At 36.9% G+C, this 19926-nt stretch overlaps 1 protein-coding gene and 1 long non-coding RNA gene across 2 annotated transcripts; both read left to right on the top strand.

The window, feature by feature from the left end:
- Positions 1-1854: 1854 nt before the first annotated feature.
- On the top strand, positions 1855-8335 carry LOC125266069. The gene is made up of 3 exons (XR_007184420.1): positions 1855-2265; positions 3605-3661; positions 7771-8335. It is a non-coding gene; the product is annotated as an uncharacterized LOC125266069 (long non-coding RNA).
- Positions 8336-11968: 3633 nt separating this feature from the next.
- Positions 11969-12948, top strand: tcima (transcriptional and immune response regulator a). The gene has a single exon (XM_048187261.1). It carries the CDS (start codon positions 12118-12120, stop codon positions 12418-12420), a length of 303 nt encoding a protein of 100 aa, XP_048043218.1. The 5' UTR covers positions 11969-12117; the 3' UTR covers positions 12421-12948.
- The last annotated feature ends 6978 nt before the right edge of the window (positions 12949-19926 follow it).

Genomic DNA, 19926 nt, shown 5'->3' with positions numbered 1-19926 from the left:
TGCAGTTAAATGTTATATCCCCCTTTTTTGGTTGAGTTAAACTGAAGGGCTACTGAAATTTGATATAGATCAAAGTTCAGTAGATGTTTTAAACTAATAAATATATAATAAACATTAATTTTATTTGAGGAAAATCTGATCCTTTAAGAAAAAACTAATAGACTTCAAATATACTTCAGTGGCTCGAGGCTAATTTCCGAAAGCTTGTCAGTCTGTCTCACTCTCTTTCTGTCTCTCTCCAATGACCTGACCATGACGGTAGAGATCTCTTTGGTAGACAGCCAAAAGAGAAAGAGAAAGAAGAGCCTGGAGCCCGCATGCCAGTATGTTATTGTTCATCCTGGCCAGGGAACAAGGTCGAGGAAGGCTGCAATCCCCTGCCTGCCAAAAGGCTTTGACCAACAACCCACACCCTGTCAGCCGTTTCCTATGTTACTTAATAATAACAGGCCCATGCCAAAACACTACTTTGGACAAACAGAAAGGGGTTCTGTCAAATGTTTGTTCATAACCTAAACACCTTTGTTTGACACTCTTCAAATATTACAGGTCAAAAGCTGGCAGAGGTGATTTAGATGTAACCAGTTAAATATAGGCTATAAATGAAAATATATAAAAGAAAAAAAAATGTCCAGGAAAAAGCATAAGGAACATATTATTTTTTGCGTAAAATGCGATATCCGTCGTGTTATTCTGTCATGTTTTCTCCCTTTCTTTCCAAACCGCGACAAACGCCAGTCTCCTTTCTCTGCAGAACGCGATATATCCGCTCAACCAATCACAGCGCACCATTCCACCCATTGTAAACAGTAATGGCGGCGCTCTGAATACACCCGGCATTCTAGTTTTCCTATCTGCTTTGTACTTTGTGATTAACAAAAACAGTAAAATTAATCATTTTGACGGCATTGATGAACCTGTGGTGGGGAAGAAACGTAAGTCATCGAAATGTAATCATTTAAGTAAAGCTGTTGCTTGTTCCACAACAGCATCAAACTTCTGTCGCGGTCCACAAAACTGAATCATGGACAGTTTTTAAAAGCCGTTTTTAATATCAATGTACTCGGCAAATGTGTTTATTTTAACCGTGCGGTGGCGCCAGATACTCTTTAATCGGTAATGACAGACATACTAATTAATTTATAACATTAACAAGATAACCCGTTGAATGCCTTTTGGGAGCGACGACTTAATGTATTTTTAGTCAAATGCCTGTATATAAGATTAGTATTGACAAAGTTCAGAGGCTCTTATATATGTGAATCAACTTACTTTGTTGTGTTTTTTCAATATGAAAAATAACTTTTATATTGGTGGATTAATTGCATTTTGAAAAAAAACAAAAAAAAAAACGTGTCATGGATTTATTGTATTTTGGGGGAAAAAAAGAATCGGTTTTTATAATAAACCTTTGAAAATCAAAATCTAGATTTGAATTTTTAATGTTTTTATAACCAAAAGGTGCTATGTGAAAGTTTGAAACAGAAAATAGTGGTTTTCATCTTGCCGCTTGGTAAAGAAAACACATTTTTTTAAATGAATGAAAATGGATTTATTGCGTTTTGGAACCAAACTCTTCATATTTTCCCCTTACTTATATTTCACATAGTTCCATTAACAAAAGTAAATAAATTAGATGAATAAACACATGGTGAAAATTTTATAAAATCTTATACCAAAATGAAAAAAATAATAATAAATAAATAAACCTAATAATAATAATAATTTTCAGTTTTTTGAAATGCTTTACATTTCAGTTTAATTTTAGAACGTTTAGTGGTTTGAATTTAAAAATATATATTTTATTTGTATTCCTATAGCTTTAATATATTTTAGTTTCAGTAATTATGGGAATCCGGCGCCGAGGAACCAACAGAACAACAGTTTAGATTTCCATCTAAAATAAGCAAGATCTCACACTTGCGTCCACAATCTCAGGAAGCGCCGCAATAGGTCAGTGTGTCTGCCAGTTTCTCGTAAAACAAACAAAAATAAAATACCCTGTACCACAAGGTTTAAGAAGAAATTCTCTGCCCGTGTAAATGCTTTCCTGTTTGGACAACAGTATGAGGACACCAACTGCAAGGCCTTCGGCGATAGGCTACTGCTAATCTTACATTAGCTTACATTGGCAGCAGGAGTCACGGTTTACTCATCGCTAATGAGGATCATTTGGACAATGTTTGTCAGTGTGGCCGCACTATGACGCAGTTTGCTCTCAAAACATGCTCTGCGTTTGTGACTGTGACAACCTGTTACATTTGTGTGAGTTTCCCGTTTGTAATTTAAGAGCACAAATTAAGAATGAGTGCGCCAAACTATTTTCAAAGTCAACACATGCTTTATCTAAGTTATATTTGGGCATGCTTCCGTTCTCCCACGTTTATACTGTCATGGGGACAGTGGCTCACTGAGACCAGATACCATGACAACGCTCTTCTGTAACCATATACAGTGTAAACACTGCTGGTAGTGTTTACAACACAATGAGTCTCCAAAGCCGTGATAAGAAACAGTAGCAGTTATGATGTTCCACAGATTATTTTTTTTTTAATTCGTTTTATAATAATGAAATAATTCATTCCACAGTTTATAAAAAAAGCTTTTTACAATAGTGCATAATTGAAAAACAAAAGATTTTTTAAAAATATATACAGTGTGTGTGTGTGTGTGTGTGTGTGTATATATATATATATATATATATATATATATATATATATATATATATATATATATATATATGTGTGTGTGTGTGTGTGTGTGTGTGTGTATGATATAGACTACCGTTAAAAAGTCAGTAAATTCTTTTAAAGAAATTAATACTTTTATTCAGCAAGGATGCTTTAAATTGACCAAAGGACACAGTAAAAATATTTATGTTACAAATTATTTCAATAAATGTTCTTTTGAACTTTCCAGATCCAGAAAAACTGTATCAGAGTTTCCACAAAAATATTAAGCAGCGCATCTGTTTTCAACATTGATAATACAGAGAAATGTTTCATTGAGAACAAAGTCAGCATATTAGATTGATTTTTGACGGATCACGTGACCAGGTACCTCATATTGTGACAGACAAAAGACAGTTTACTAATGTGGGCGCCCAGTTTTTTCTGCCATTTGGCCAAACTCTCATGCTATTTAAGGGATAGTTCACCCAAAAGTGAAAATTCTGTCATCATTGACTCACCCTCAAGTTGTTACAAACCTGTATGAATTTCTTTCTTCTGCTGAAGACAAAATAAGATATTTTGAAGAACATGGATAACCAAACAGTTGATGCGGGCCCATTGACTTCCGTAGTATTTTTTTTTTTCCCATACTATGGAAGTCAATGGGGCCCATCAAATGTTTGGTTATCCGTGTTCTTCAAAATATCTTATTTTGTCTTTTGTACATATATTTGTAGGCCAAAACTTGGAAATGAGTTAGCATTTTAAAACTTCCGGTTCCAGTGGGTTTTTGGTGAAATAGCTGAAATACAGTTTGTGGTTAACACAAGCTCAAGATGCGTTCACATTTTATTGTACAGCGTAAAATACATCAGTATTAACCTACTTGTGATTTTTTTTTACATATCTTGAAAATGATGTTTGCTAACAAGTGGCTAAATCGGACTACAGAGGCTGTCGGCGACGTTGAATGCCATCACACCAAACAGGTAAAGCTCAGTCCACTTTTAAAGCCTCGTTATGCTTGTAATTGCTCTCTTACAAACTATTCTAATTCAAACTATCAGTGAAAATGTCATTACATAAAGACTGAAGCTTAGTGGTGGTGTCGTGTGACCGTGGTGTAGTTCACTATGGAGATAGAATGACTGTCCTGCACACACATCACACTGATCATTACATTAAACGATTGTCTGTGGTAATTGACAGTGATGTCACAGATGCTGCAAATGGAGCTTAACCCAGAATATTCCTGCAAGTTTTATTGTCAGTTGTGAGTAAACAGACAATAATTTATAACAGTTTGCTCTAGGACATGGTGATAAAGATCCATTGTACTTTATGGATGAACAACATTGTTGCTGTCCTGAAGCAACTATATCCACCTATAACCACTTCATGATCCAGAGCAATTAGAAAGGCGATCAGAACACTTAGTACAGAGCAAACGGCTCGTGGTGTGAGAGATTCAAGGAAGCGAGGGGCTTCATGGAACAGGACACTGAAACCACCCAGGGAGAGGGAGAGAAAAAGTTGTCTTAGCAAGCTATGGCTCACGGTGCTAACTCAGATCGGCTGGTGAGGACACACGGGGTCTGCAAGTCATCTGACTTTAAGATAGCACGCTTAATGAAAAGAGTGGTTGAAAGAACAAGAGAGATAGGGGAACAGAAACAGTGAGCAAGGCACTGTGAGATAGGGAATGGGTGGTGCTTTAGCCGGTTCTGGCTAGTTTAGTGCGTAATGCCGCCTGGGTGCCTGTGTGGGAGCAGTGCTGATGACTCATGTAATCTTCATGCTCGGGCCTGTCCCTGGATGCCGAGCGTGTGTGGAAGTGTGAGGAAACACAAGCTGTCGCTCTTGGTAGTGTGCCAGTGGCCACTCTAGTGTGTTCTGACCAATTATACACCCTCTCTGGTAGTTATGTGTGGGTTATGCAAACTCTGAGAAAAGAGGATTAATCAGTTGTTATACTTTTTGTCTAAAAATCATTATGGATTATTCCAGAAACATTTTAAGCTTTCTCCAACAGATCCAATAATATGGCTGTCCCTCTCATATTAACTCTGAAGTCAGCGTGAAATCAAAATTAATGGGTTGCTTTCATAATGCATGTTCCTGGTTTTAGTGTCATTTAATTCATAAGTGCATGTTATTTAAAAATATATATTTTTAGTAATTTGTAGTCAAAATTGAATAACTTGTTAGCCTGACGTGGCCATACTCAATTCTAGTTCGAATATGAGTCTGATACTGCTCCATTGGGCTTTGATTATGGGGGCGTATTTCAACCGATCCAGGAAAGACCTCAATTGGATAGACCTACAACCAATCAGAGCTACAGAGTAAGTGACGTATGTTGAGCGACGCATAGTTGTCAACAGAACTCTTCTTAGCGACCATCGGGGCCAGCTGACAAATCAAACTTTTGCCGAATCCCGTAGGAAGGACGGCAAAGACATCTTTCCCATCGACAAATGCCTTGATCGCGGTCCTCTGTTCTTTTTTAAAATTAATGCGCTGTCGATAACGGACGCGATGGCGGAATCTACACATCTCAGTTCTTCAACAGCCATCATTGTTGTAAACTAATTGACCTTTTGTTGCTTTGTCCGACAAGCCGTGGCGCTGTCACGCACACAGAGTGGAAAATACATCGCGGAGCAAAGAGGAAACTGAGTGACAACACATCGACAGACGAGACAGAGCAGGTTACTTATGATATTAAACAAAGTCCCAGCTTTCAAACTGTGTAGTTATTAAAAAAATTCAAACAATAAAAACCGTTTTGTGGCTCTTTAATGGGTTGTGACCATGATCGTGACAGATTGCTGTAGCGCCTCAGCTCAAGAGGCTCGTTAACCGATCATCTCTTCCTACTAGTCCATTTATAGCATCAAATAAACATGAATGAACATGAGAATGAATGTTGTTTCAAACGCGGAAAGACGTCAATATGCACAATTTTTCAAGTTTAACTCCACCGAGGTTAATCTTCTAACTCCTGACTGCTTTGTCGAACAAAATGGCGGATGCGGCGTTCTGATTGGTTAGATCGCTTGTCAATCAAACTCCCCAAGCGCTCTTTGATGACGTGGATGATTACGTTTCTGGTGATAATCTGTCAATCATCGCCCTGACAATGTGATTGGTCCGAACAGTTTCTGTTCGGGCATAATTACTCCTCTACGGATCGAGTCCAGACCGAACTCCCCGACCTCAAAATGTTGTGGGCGGGGCTAAGTTCGGCTGGCATCCAGGCTAATAACTTGCTCTTCCTCTAAGAAGCATTGGTTTAATAAATGCATATAATGATTACATTTTACAATCCAATCAATTCCCATAATTTCATTAACAATTACACCCCCCCCCCCAAAAAAAACCAATTAACAACAACAACAACAACAAAAAATTATGAGAGAGCAATATTATGACATAAGTCAAAATTATGAAAAGAGAAACAATTTTGTCATAATTTCTACTTGTTATCTTAGAATTTTGGCATTTTTTAATAATAATTATAACTTTATCTCTAATAATTTACATTTTTGTCATAATTATGATTTACCAAAACACCATTTTTTTTCTTCTTATATGGCTCTTAGAAATCAGCTGTTTGCTGATTTGTGGGAAACCTTTTTTTATTTATTTTGTTGGTAATAATTTATTTAATTAAGATTAAATAAAAACAACAATAACAACAAATATCAAATTCTGAAAATAGTTAATAGAGTTAATAAATGGCAAATCCTATAGGCTTTCTTTTTAATAGGCATCCTTTTATGAGGTTTAGACATTTTGAGGGGATCAAAAGAGTGAATGTGAACCATTTTAATAAGATATTGTTTACTTCAGAGTAATATTACCTTCAGTGTCTTTTCTCTCTTAATATGGTCAGGATTTTTCCGGTTCCAAAGTCGTTTTGGCCAGGCAAAGACAACAGGGGAATGTGAATGGTATTTGGGCCAAGATTTAGCAGTACTGGCAGACTACCAACCATAGTTCCTTTGGAGTTAGATGCCTGTTTAATTGCTTTTCTTAAGAAGTTGCCTTTCCATGCTGATCATGGTTTTGCTATTAATGATGGTTCATCTCTTTACATGACTGGTTGTTTAAAAAAAAAAAAAAAAAAACTCTTAAAAGCCAGCTATTTGTCTTTTTTTGTGGATTCATGAAGCACAATGCCAAAACTGATTTCAAAACACAGCACTTGAGTCCCGGAATCGGGCTGTCATAAAAGATGATTACCGTTAACCTCACATCTTCCTGTAAACGGCCTCCAGCAGGCATGATTAAAAGGTGCAATTTGTGAGTTTGTGAGCTATAACAAATGCTGAGCTATTAGATTAAGCTGCATAGTTGTGGGCTTGGAATGACTGAGGCCTGTGGTTTGAGTAGTTGCGAAATTCAGTTCCAATTTCCATAATAGTATGACCTGAAATCTGACCTTTAAAAAACACTTAAGATTTTTAAATTTTTACTAATCTAATAAGTTTAGAATTGTTTCACTGTCATTGTTGTTGAAAGTTGTTGGGGGGAAAAAACTGACTTGAACATGGACAGTATGTTCAAATAAGCTCTACATGCGGATGCAATTGATACTATTAAAAACAAGTCCTTTAATTAAACTGGGATCTCCTGCCACAGACATTCCTCGGTGTGCAGATTTGACTGCAGTGCCCTGATGTTATTACACAACCACTATTATAGCAACGGTGCTAATGTTTCTGAGAATTGTGTCAAAGGTTTTTTCACAATGTGTGTTGCTGAGTATGCATGTTTACATTTGATATATTAGAGTTTATTCAGTTACAGTTCACAAAATATGACAACCCAGTTTTGCAAATAAACAATGAAACATGCATTTTAAACAGACTTATCAAAACTGTTAAAATGCTTGTATATTCAATTACACTATCATTGTTCTTTTTTCCCTCTCTAAGACAAACAAGGTAATGCATCAGGCTAAACTTCCAATCTGCATAGAATGGCTGACATTTCATGTCTGAGTTATTGTAGTGAAATGAATCTTCATATTTATTGTGCACTATAAAATCTTTGTTTCTAAGAAGAGTCTCAATGTGTTTTCTTGTTTCAGACTTTTCTCATAGGCAAAACTAAAATGATGACGATGACCGCATTACAACACTTGATCAATAATTCATAGTCAGAGTTTAAAAGTTAGATGAAGTTTGGTAATGTGCTATGTAGGTCTACTGCAGCTCATCAAGTCATCTGCTCCCAGGACAAATGTTGTCATATCCGACAAGATGAAGACTCTGGCCCCACAGTGCTGAGTTAAGCAAAGCATGCAGGAAGGGACGAAAACAAAGCACAACATTCTTTACTTCATGCAACACACTGAGGTAAATGCTATTTAAAAAAAAAGAGAAAGAAACATCTTCACAGCTGCTTCCTTTGGTTTTTGCTATTCAGTAATCCTTACATACAGTGATCAATGTGTCACTGTTTGTTTTGTTGCATGACATCATTCTCTACAGAAATGAAAGCTGAAAATAGTAAATAATGAAGTGATGATTCTAGACACACAATAAATCTGTGCAGTTTAGCGACAATTCTGTTAACATGGCAATTCTGATCTCCATTTTGAACATTTATTGTGTTTGACTGCAAATCGCATAACGTCAGTGCAAACAGCAAAGTAAATTAAATGTCTTCATGTGTAAAACTACTTCATTTTCATCTACTTTATTGCTTTCAGTGCTTACTTCTCTGCTTTGAAGTTTTATGGGCTTGAAAATGGATAGCAAATAACAAACTGGCAGTGTCGTCAGAAGGTCTCTATGAAGAAGATTTTAGGAGTTTATTTATTATTTATTTATTAATTTACATTTTATTTCAGATTTTAATTAGTTACAGATTAATAGTTCACTTTGAAATGAAAATTACCTCAATATTCACTCACCCTCAAGCCATCCTAGGTGTATATGACTTTCTTCTTTCTGATGAACACAATAAGAGTTATATTAATAAATATCCTGATGCATCCAAGCTTTATAATTGAAGTGAATGGGACCAATGAATATGAAGCTCAAGAAAGTGCATCCATCCATCCATCCATCATAAATGTACTCCACACAGCTCCAGGGGGTTAATAAAGGCCTTCTGAAGCGAAGTGATGTGTTTGTGTAAGAAAAATAATCATATTTAACAAGTTATAAAGTAAAATAGCCAGACTGCCTTCCGTATTCAACTTTAAAAAAAAAGCGTAACTGACGTTGCGTTTTGTAAGTTGAATATAGAAGGTGTAGGACGTAGCGTAAGCGTTTTGAACTGTGAGAGGCGTTACACTTTCTTTGTAAGTTGAATATGGAAGGCGGTCTGGTTAAATTAGTTAAACTTGTTAAATATGGATATTTTTCTTGCACAAACATATCGCTTTGCTTCAGAAGGCCTTTATTATTCCCCCGGAGGCATGTGGAGTACGTTTATAATGGATGGATGCACTTTCTTGAGCTTCATACTCATTGGTCCTGTTCACTGCCATTATAAAGCTTGGATGCGTCAGGATATTATTAAAGGTGCTAAAGAGGATGTTTTGTTTTATACATTTTTGCAATATTACTTGAAACTGTCTTTACTAATGGATAAAAGACTATTTATTAGGTGCACTGAAAGGAATAATATTAATATACATCATCTGTGCACGAGGTAGGGCCTTAAAAACATCAGCCAATCGCATAAACGATTGGCCCTCTGGCTTGTCAATCACTGCCGTGACGTTCCTTGTGAGAGACGAGCGCGGCTGCGCACTCCAGTAACTTTCCACATTCTACAGGCGCCGCATGCAGTGTTTTTGTGTCGAGACAGGAGTAACAACTGCAGATTATGAGTTACCTGCGGTGAGTCCGACATAATGAATCCAAAAAACACGACACAGTGAATGCCGGTGGTAAACACTCGTGTTCCAATACTCGTGCACGAGTTTTGGGAGGCGTTCCTTTGAAGTGAGCTGTGAAGGAGGGGGGCTGTTCTTACACATGCGCTCATTTAAAACACTCAGTAACAGTCTTTGGATTCTCAGTCGACGAAAAAATCCTCTCTATCACCTTCAATATACCTCAGATTGTGTTCATCAGAAAGAAGACGTATACAACTGGGATGGCTTGAGGGTGAGTAAAGCTTGGGGTAATTTTCATTTTAAAGTGAACTAATCCTTTAAAACACAGAATTAAAACTTAATTTCTTATGTAAATTTTTATAATTTTGAATGCAAAAACCACACTTACTCCATGTATGTGCACAATTTTTTCTCTAATTCAAATGAGTACAGTAATGTCTGTGTCAGTATGGGTTCTCACTTCGTGTTAAGTGGGTTTACTCTTTTAAATCAGTTACTGGCTCCAGGCGTGTGCAGCGGAGGGAACTCTTTATCCTTCAGACAGACCAGCTGATGCGACCTTTGACCTGAGATAAATTTACTTTTCCCATTGTTAGGATTGATAAAGTACACTCAGCTTGTGTTTGAGAGGGCAGGACCTGGCTCTCAATCCAATGCTTCCTTTTTTCCTGTCAAAAGGTCATATTGTGTTCTGTGTGCAAGACTCCGGAGAACCCTCTGCTTATATTTATGACATGTTCCTGGCGTCTCTTTCTGCACATTTCCCATCCTCCTTGACTCCAGTCATAACTGTGCCAGCCTGAGAAAGACAGGTATCCTGTTTCGCGCCAGACTCACAATGGATGCCAAGTAACAGGCATTCCACAAGATTATTGCAACAAAGGCACATTTTTGAAGGGGTCTCTGGGGGCCAAATAATATGTCACTACGGAACTTGGTATTTTGGAGATTCCTTTGTCTGACTTGCTTGTTTTCCACCATGATTTCAATGAAGGTTCAAAGGGAATTTCTCAACAGCAAATCAGAAAGAGAGTAAACAGAAAGCATAGGAATGTGTTTGGCGAGTCTTGTTTATATGGAGTTACTCACAGAATGCTAAAATTAGCTCCTAGCTGTGTTATTTGAAAAAGTCGTCAATGATTTAGCAATTATCATTCCATTACAGCTAAGAAAAATAGAAAATGTTGAAAACAGATGTTTATAGTCAACTATAGTTAGAGTTTTTACTGGAAAGCCTTTCTATTTTTAAAAGTTCCCAACCATATCTTAGTTTTACATAATAAAAAAGAAGACACAAAGATGAATTCTACTGTCCGTTTACAGGCTAGATGGCTGTACAACTACACTATGTACAATGTAATAATATACATGATACTTGCATTAGTCTTTTAAACAATCATATGAATATTACATAATCCGTGGCATAGTTATAAAAGAATTGGTTATACAGGTCAATACAGTTAATTACACCTAATTAGAACACCATTGTGATGACTGATGACACCATAATTATTCAGAATTCTGACAAGAGTCAAGTGACTTTTTGTCACGACACTACAGTACAGTAATTTAAAGTGTTCGCAAACAAGAACATTTTGTATCAAATGACCATTTAACAATACAATGACACTGTATTTTAAAATGGAGAATATTATTTATGTATTCTCCATCTCCATTTAACAAGTGCACTCATGTAAACACAAAATACAATGCAACCAAATGTGAACCCCCATTTTGTTCTCTAGTAAATATATTTATATTTATATATTTTTAGTCCTATGACTAAAGGATAAATACACTACCTTTGGGTAATTGCAGTATAGGTCAAAAGTTTCGGGTCTGATGTTTTTTCTTCATTCTTTCATTCCTTGATGCATAGGAAGTTCAAAAACAACATTTATTTGAAATAGAAGTTTTGTAACAATGTAGAATTCTTCTGTCATTTTAATTCCGTCAATTTAATGTGTCCATGCTGAATAAATTAATTTCTTTACCAACAATCTCACTGACACCAAACATTTGAATGGTAGTTATATATATATATATATATATATATATATATATATATATATATATATATATATATATATATTAGTTGGTGAGGTCATGTAATCTTGCATTGGGCACTAGAATCTACACCAGATTTTAGGGTTCTCACACTTCCAAAATCCTACAAAATGTGCTTCACGTGAAAAAAAAAAAAAAAAAAAAATGTAAATCAACTGGTTTTATTCAAGTCAAAACTATTATCTAATATGGGGTCAGGTCAGGTAGAAAAAAACTCAATAGGTTGCAACTGCACAGATCTATGAGATAACCCTTGCGCATGTATGCCGTCAGCGCTCTCATCCATAATTACTGGCATTTCCGAAGCTAGTGGCATGTTGGCGAAATAGCATCTGAAGGCGTTTCTCCATGGAGGCAGCGCGGGTGATGTCATCTCCGTAAGCAGGATCTGAGCGGTCGCTCTATAAAAAGCTAACCGTCACTGTTAACTCCTCACTCTTTTCACAGCCATCAAAGCGGCTCAGCTCTGGTCAAGTTGGCGTCTCCAGCGCAGCTAAACAACACAAAAGCCGCAAAATGTCGACCGACATGTACTCAGAATCTCGCCGGGTCTGCCCTTCGATCCACGGCAACAAGTTTGACACAGCGCACCGCAAGCGAGCGGTGGCGAACATCTTCGAGAACGTCAACCAGGACGCGCTCATGAGACTCTTCCAGAAAACGGGAGACATGAAAGCCGAGGAGAGAGTGAGAAGCATCTTCTCCTTCGCGCAAGACCCCGAAGAGACGGCCAAAGCTCTGATGGCTCTCAAGCAGAGGAAGAAGGATAAGTTCCTGCGGATCGCGGGGATGGTCCGACACTTTCTGAAGCTGCGTTGAGCGTCTTCACGCTATGACCCGCGGCTGCAGGGTCGTTCATTTCAGACTGCCGGTGTCATTTACAACCTGGCGATGACGGACACGTCTAGAGTGGACGAGAAAGGACCACACGGACATGAAGGAAAGTCTCGTCAATGACACGAGCCCATTGACACAAGACATGAAGGACGGGACGCACAGTTTCTGAAGCTGTAGAGGAGCTCAGGGTGAAGGAATCATCTCGTGCATCATAACATGAAGACGCGCGAAATTGTTCCTCGTTAACTATGCATTTTAAAAATGGACTTTATCACGGACTACTGCACCTTATAGGTGCATTTGTTGGTGCACAAGAACTGTGATTGGAGACAGAAGTAATTGCCTGAAAACTGCCTATAAACATTATGCCTTGTCTCTATGCCACTTTGATATTGTGATATTAACACTCAATGACCACTTATTTATTCGTCACAATATTATAATAACACCAGTTAATGCATTTTTCACAATATTATTTTTCATTATTTGTATAATAAATTATTAACTAAACATTTTGACTCTTCTCTTTCTTGACTTCACTATATGGTTTTAAAATGACTGACATGGTCATCTTATTATACAATGTCTGGGATGGAGTTGGATGATTTACAGTCAGGACTCTGGGTTGCTTAATTACATTGTTTTAGGCAATTATATTTAAAAAAATAAAATAAAATTAAGAAATCATGGATCTTCCTGGACCTGAGGGCCCCTTGAATTGTTCCCAGCTTTAACCTGTTAGTGTTGCACTATACTACCCGCAGTACACATACCTTTTAAAAGAGACCAAAACCATGCATATAGTCCAAATGGTTCAAGAACAGCATTCAGTTTACTTTGAGTATGCCTTTTTAGGTGTTTTAGGCAAATTTTACAGAAATGCTAAAGGGTTAACTCTAATAGATTTGGCCTTGTTTGCAGTTAAGGTCCTAGTATCTCTACAAAATCAAATTTGACACATTAATGTGTCAATTGATGTGTAAAATCTGGAAACTATACAGCTGTTACTGCAAAGTGTGCCCTAAAAACCCACCATTTCAGTTGTATAGTACTAAAGATAATATCATCAACAATAAAACGTTTGTGAAACAAGGCTGTTTGCAGGACGGTCACACCTGTGACACCACTTGGTCTGGTTCATTTTCATTCAGGCTCATTTCTGTGCTTTGCAGCTTACCAGACCAGCGTGAACCAGTTTCAGCCGTGTTTGTTAAAGGTGTATTACATTACTGTGGTGTGTAGATAAGAGGCTTTAACAGGGGCTCGTCTCTTTAGATCTTCCTCGGTGTCAATTTTTTGATCATTTGATATACAGCGATAAGTAGTTTAGTACATTCAGGTGTTTAGTCAGACTTTTGGCATAGTTTAGGATTAGGGCTGGAAGAGGGGAAGATCAGTGGATGCCTGTTAATCTTAATGCTCTGATCAGTCGCTGTATACTGGCTCAAACCAGTTCTGATGGGCTGGGAATGCGTCATCTGACATCTGACTACCTGCCGGTCGTGTAAGGTCTAGACGACAGAGAGCTCAACCCCCTACCTCTGCTTCATCGCTGCCAAGAGGGAATTTCCTATGTAAAACATTCACCTGCCGAAGGTGAATACGGTAGAGACAGACACACACACACACTTAAACATGATTGTTACAGGCCCTGTGAAGTGTGAGCTATTATTAAAACCCTTTGAACTAGAGCAGCTGTGGGAGTTTAATAACATAATGACATGCAACATGATATTGTTAGAAGACAGATGCTTCAGTGTGCTTAATGTTAGAGGTTTTTTGCTGTCAGCTTGCAGCATCCAACTTTCCGTTTAAGCAAACCACTATTTTTTTTTTTTTTTGTCTGTCAGCATTAATTTCCATGTTTTTTCCTTTTATGGTAACATGCTTGTTTAGGTTTACTACGGCTAAATATTTAATCCAATTGTCCTGTCTGTCTTGTGTGCTGTATGATATGCTTGAGTCAAGATTGTCCTCTCTCTCCCACCCATTTCCTGTCTTTCACTGTGTTCAGAACAGGGAACTTTGAAGTGAATAGACTGTGTGGAAGCAATATGTGTATGTGTGTGTGTGAGTTTCTATAGTGACAGAGGGTGCAAAGTAGAACTGACAGCAAAGCTCCTTTTATCAGTTTACACAGGACTCCTAACCCTCTCCGGTACAAACTGGTTCAAAGACTGACATGTGTTAAAGGAACCAAAACTGCTTGTGGTGTTGCATCAGATAAAATAAAAAGGAAAAAGTTAAAGTGGTGTTTGGTGGACTTCAAGTAAAGTCATGTTCTCTTCTTTCTCTCTCTCTCTCTCTCTCTCTCTCTCTCTCTCTCTCTCTCTTTTTTTTTTTTTTTTTTTTTTTTTTTTGTCCAGTATAAATGAATGTCCCAGGTCCATTTTGTGTTAATGTGGTTTCCAGATGGCATGTGGAACACTCTTATGTTTGCATGAACATTACTTTTTACTGTTGCCCCACTTTTTGAGCAGAGATTGAATTTAAGGGATTAGTTCACTTCAGAATTCAAATTTCCTGATAATTTACTTACCCACATGTCATCCAAGATGTTTATGTCTTTCTTTCTTCAGTCGAAATGAAATTATTTTCTCCATATAGTGGACTTCACAAGGGTACAACTGGTTGAAGGTCCAAATTGCAGTTTCAATGCAGCTTCAAAGGGCTCTGCATGATGCCAGCTGAGGAATAAGGGTCTTGTCTAGTGAAATGATTGGTCATTTTCTTAAAAAAATAAAAACAAATGCTCATCTTGCACTGCTCACATTACGTCAGTAATGACGTTGGAAAGGTCATGCGTGACGTAAGCGGAAGGCAAGTAGTGTCATCATAGCGAACGTGCAAAGACTAAGTCCTCTACAAAAAAAGGATAAACAATGTTTTTGGACGATTTTGAAGTTGGAGGGGGAAATGAGATGGAGTTTGTCGTCCTACTGAATTACTTCTGCTTACATCACGCGGCATGACCTTTCCAACGTTATTACATAATGCGTGGCGCATCACAGAGCTAGTGCAAGACGAGCATTTGTGGTTAAAAAGCATACAAATTTTTATTTATTTATTTATTTTTAGAAAATGACTGATCGTTTCACTAGACAATACCCTTATTCCTCAGCTGGGAACATGTAGAGCCTTTTGAAGCTGCATTGAAACTGTAATTTGGACCTTGTAAGTTGTACCCTGGTGAGAAAAATCCTGGAATAATTTCCTCAAAAACCTTAATTTCTTTTCGACTGAAGAAAGAATCTTGGATGACGTGCATGAGTATCAGGAAATTTGAATTCTGATGTGAACTAATCCTTTAAAAGTTTGTAATTCATGAATGCTTTGGAATACAGACATTAGGTTGGTCTTATGTCTGATGCAGATGCAGAAGTTATAGAAGTGTGGAAAAATTATAGAAGTTTACTTTTACTAAACATTTTTTTAAGTTATTTTAAACAAGATATATATTTTACAAAATAATTTCAACTCTAAAATTGCTAGAAAACCAAATATGGAAGTAAAGCCATATATCTAACCAGGACACTGACACAGGCTATACCAAGTCACACCAAATTGTATGTGTATCATTTTTTTACCCATTTAAAGATAACTAATATCAATAACATTTTCTGTATCTTTAATTTATTAACAACAGCTGTTGTTTGGCTGTTTTGTATAATTATTATTTTTTTTATTAATAGTCACCCATTTTTTTAAATATTAGTCAGAAATCCTCAGTAAGCCCAGGTGTAGTAAAGATTCACCTTTTTTTTTTTTTTTTTTTTTTTTTACTGAGGTAACTGTTCACTTAAAAATGCATCTAATAATCAATAGTGATGAGTCAGTGTGTTTGAGATTGTAAATAGGCTGTCCATTTCCACCAGTTTAACTCATTCAGGGCATTTTGTTTACTGCGCAGATATGATTACACCTCATGAATATTCATCTGTATGTGCGGTTATCTTTTTATATACTTCTGGTTTAATTTCTGTACTTTTGATTATTTAGATCTGAGAGGGTATCGCAGACACATATTGTCCTCCAGGGTTGAATGAATTTCTGCACACATAATTTCAGTGCAGGTGTTTTTCCATTTATACTGTACCTTTAGGCTGAGAAATGAATATCTGGGTGTTGCATTCAAATTATTCATTCTTAACTTGGCATGTCATCGGTGGTTGCCACAAAAGCAGAACCAGATGGCTTAACAGCGTCATCACTCAGACACTTCCTGAAAGATTTTTCCCCAGCTGTAGTTGGAAATCTAGTTTCTGTCATGTCACCAGCCCAGCTCAGCTGCTGACAGAGCTTCTTTACACACGAATGCTCATTTAATGCTCATTGTGACCAGGTTCCTCTATTGGCATCAGAGAACCTATAACGAAAGTGGTGATAGGGAAACATCCACCAGGATAAGAAATGGTTGCTTTACAGGAAAGAAGGGATTACAGGTGGGGCAGGCGTTCAGTGGTGGTTTAGACTGCTTTCCGCTACGCAGACATGAATTTCTGTTTCCTTTAAACACATGCTTTATTTGTAAGTCACTTCAAACCTAGATGGCGCTGAGTAAGAGATGGTTCACAATGGTGATGAAAAGCCCATTGTTACCAATGGATGAATCAATTCTTTGTGTTTGTTTCTAGTATGTGTATGTCTAGATTTGTGCGTATATGTGGTACGTCAGTACAGTACATTGCATCTGACCCCTACAGCCCCAATGTCACTCGAGACCAGCTCTGCTGACTCGTGTTGACGCAAAGGCTACATCCCAAGCAAAATATTTGGGACATTTCTGCAATTTCCTGAGCACACATATCCATCAAAAGTGATGATTTGATGATTTTTACTGTCGATAAATAAAAATGAAACATTGAAAATAAAAAAACAAGTGTACAAGACCATGTTTTTGAGAACAAAGGACACAGTTTAAGCAAATTTAAATGACTAAGTGACAAACACAAAATCCATAATTACAGTTCATTACAATCTGAAGTCCCATGCATACACTGTTTAAAAGTTTGGGGTCAGTAAGATGTAATTATTATTATTATTACATTTTTTTTTTTTTTTTTTTGCGGAAGACTAGTAATGGCTGTTGGAAATTCTGTTTTGCCATCAAAGAAATAAATTACACTTTAAAATATGGAAAAATACAAAATAGTTATTATAAATTCTAATAATAGTTCATTTTAAAAAATCTTACCCTCCTCAAACTTTTGAACAATGTGTACATAAATGAAAATACTGTGTATCAGCTAGTGTTGCCATTGGAAAGTGTTATTTTATAAAATGTATGCTTTAAACACTATTTGGACCTCACATTTTATTATCATTTTTATTCTGTATTTTCTTTTCACTGAATTGTTTTTGAGGAGACAATGTAAAAAAAAAAAAAAAAACTGGAGAACAATGTTTCTTTAATAAAATGTTCTCTCATTAAAGAAAGCAGTCCTCTGTTGTTCTCCAGGCCTCTGTTATGCTCCTATAGTTTCACTACAAGTTTTTGTGTTATATTTTCAGGCTGAGCCATCATTTGCAGCATGCAATAAATTACATTCATTGTCCCATATTGCACTTTAACCTTGTGTTTCTCTATAGACCTCGGATAGACTGTCATCAAATGCGTTCTCTCTGGAGGGGATCTCCTCTCTATTGTTCTTTCCCTGTCGTGTGTGTTCTGGACAGAGGAGTGAAGCCTCTTCCTGTGTGGCTCTTTTGGCTGCCCCCGGGGCAGGGCGGCTGTCGCGGCCGGCAGACTCTCTGTCTCGTTGCAGTTCCAGTGGCCGGCCTTGCCATTGTTTTATCCCTCCTCTCCTTTGTCCTGCTCCCCTCTCCACCTCTTTCCCCACTCCCTATGTCCTCCTTTTTCTCTGCAGGTGTTGAGAAGGAAGCACTCTCGATAGCACACAATGGCAGAACAGCCCGCCTATTTATATATCTATTTCTCTGCTTATTTATTTGTTCTCTTGAGTATTTTCGGAGTGCTGTTAATTGTGCTCAGGAGGTTATTTGATGATAATGGGCTAATATTTACTTAATACAGAGAGACAAACAACTTTTATATACAGTTGGTTATGTATTGCAACCATTTAGAGCCTTTTTCTTAGAAATGCACAACATTTTGGCGGTCATATTGATAAAAGTCATAAGTATAATTTTTAATGTTATCGGTATTGGTCCACTAAATAAAATACGCTGATGTATTTAAACAAATGTAGTTAGCACACATATATAAACACAACAGTTAATTTGTTAAATAATTATACTTTTTAATTGCTTGTGAGCAAGAAAGTTTTCTGCAGATGTATTCCTCTATATACTGTATGATATTTGTTATTTGAAGCATGTAGGGATCTAGACTCTTAGGGAAAAAAATGTTCAGTTGGATTCTATATAGAACTCTAAGGTTCTTGACTCAGTTTTAAAGAACCTTTATTCCAAAATGGTTCTATATCAGAATAAATCACCTATGATGTAAGAGTTCTTGATCATATTATCCATCTATATAGGCTTTACCTCTATTACACAGAATGAAGGAGTGTAGAGTTAGACACGTCACAAAGTGTTTCAGTGTTTCTTCAGGGCGAATGAGGTAACAGTCTGTTTCAAAACTGATGACAGGCTAAACATCGTCAGACTGCTGTTGTGTTAATCTTTTAAAGATTTTTTAAGCTTTAATCTTGTGGTTGGCAAAATGAACTGTGTCAACGATGTGCATGTCAGGTATGAAGATGTGTGAAGATGTGTATGATGGAGTCTTCACTAAACCCGTATTCCGTTGACAGCTAGTGTCTAGTGACTTAGTTAAACAGAATACTAGAATCCTGGTAAAATCACAGATGTCATCACTTTCACATTACATAAGGGTTATACAAATCAGAGAGGCTGTCCTTTGGTCCTTGTTGCGTAGCTGTGTTTAATGACTCATTGAGTGTTGTCTGGGGAACCTGGTAAATGCTCTGCTATACCTATTTATCTACAGTAAATGATTTCATAGTACATGTAGTCATCTAAAAGACGGAGGACGCTGCTTCAGAAATGGCACTTATTCAGGTGACTTCTCTTGACCATCACTGGCCAAAGCCAACCAGCTTCGACATCATAATGAGGAGGTTTGTCCTCACTATCTGGGTTTGCCAAGGTGTCTACATTGTTTAAACATCTCATGCAAGCATTTGGCAGTAACCAAGACAAATTTACCTGTGATTACCTGACTGAGTCATTTTCCGTGAGGTGTTTTCTCTTTAAAAAAAAAAAAATCAAAATCAAAATAATAAAACAAGAAATATTACAAAATTAGATTCTTGTAAAATTGTTTATTTTATTTTATTTACTCAGGGAAAACATCTTATACTCATACAAAAATACTCAGATAATTAGAGAAAAATATCACAAAAACATATTGCACACATAATTTCAATATGGGTGTGTGTTTTTCTTTCAGGAATGTCTGCGTGTAATACTGACGTTTGCGTATTTCATAATTGAGATCTTGGC

This window comes from Megalobrama amblycephala, linkage group LG4 (assembly GCF_018812025.1).
Source record: "Megalobrama amblycephala isolate DHTTF-2021 linkage group LG4, ASM1881202v1, whole genome shotgun sequence".
NCBI classification, from domain to species: Eukaryota; Metazoa; Chordata; class Actinopteri; order Cypriniformes; family Xenocyprididae; genus Megalobrama; species Megalobrama amblycephala.
The sequence above is the reverse complement of the archived record's forward strand: the minus strand, read 5'-3'. Positions and strand labels throughout refer to the sequence as shown.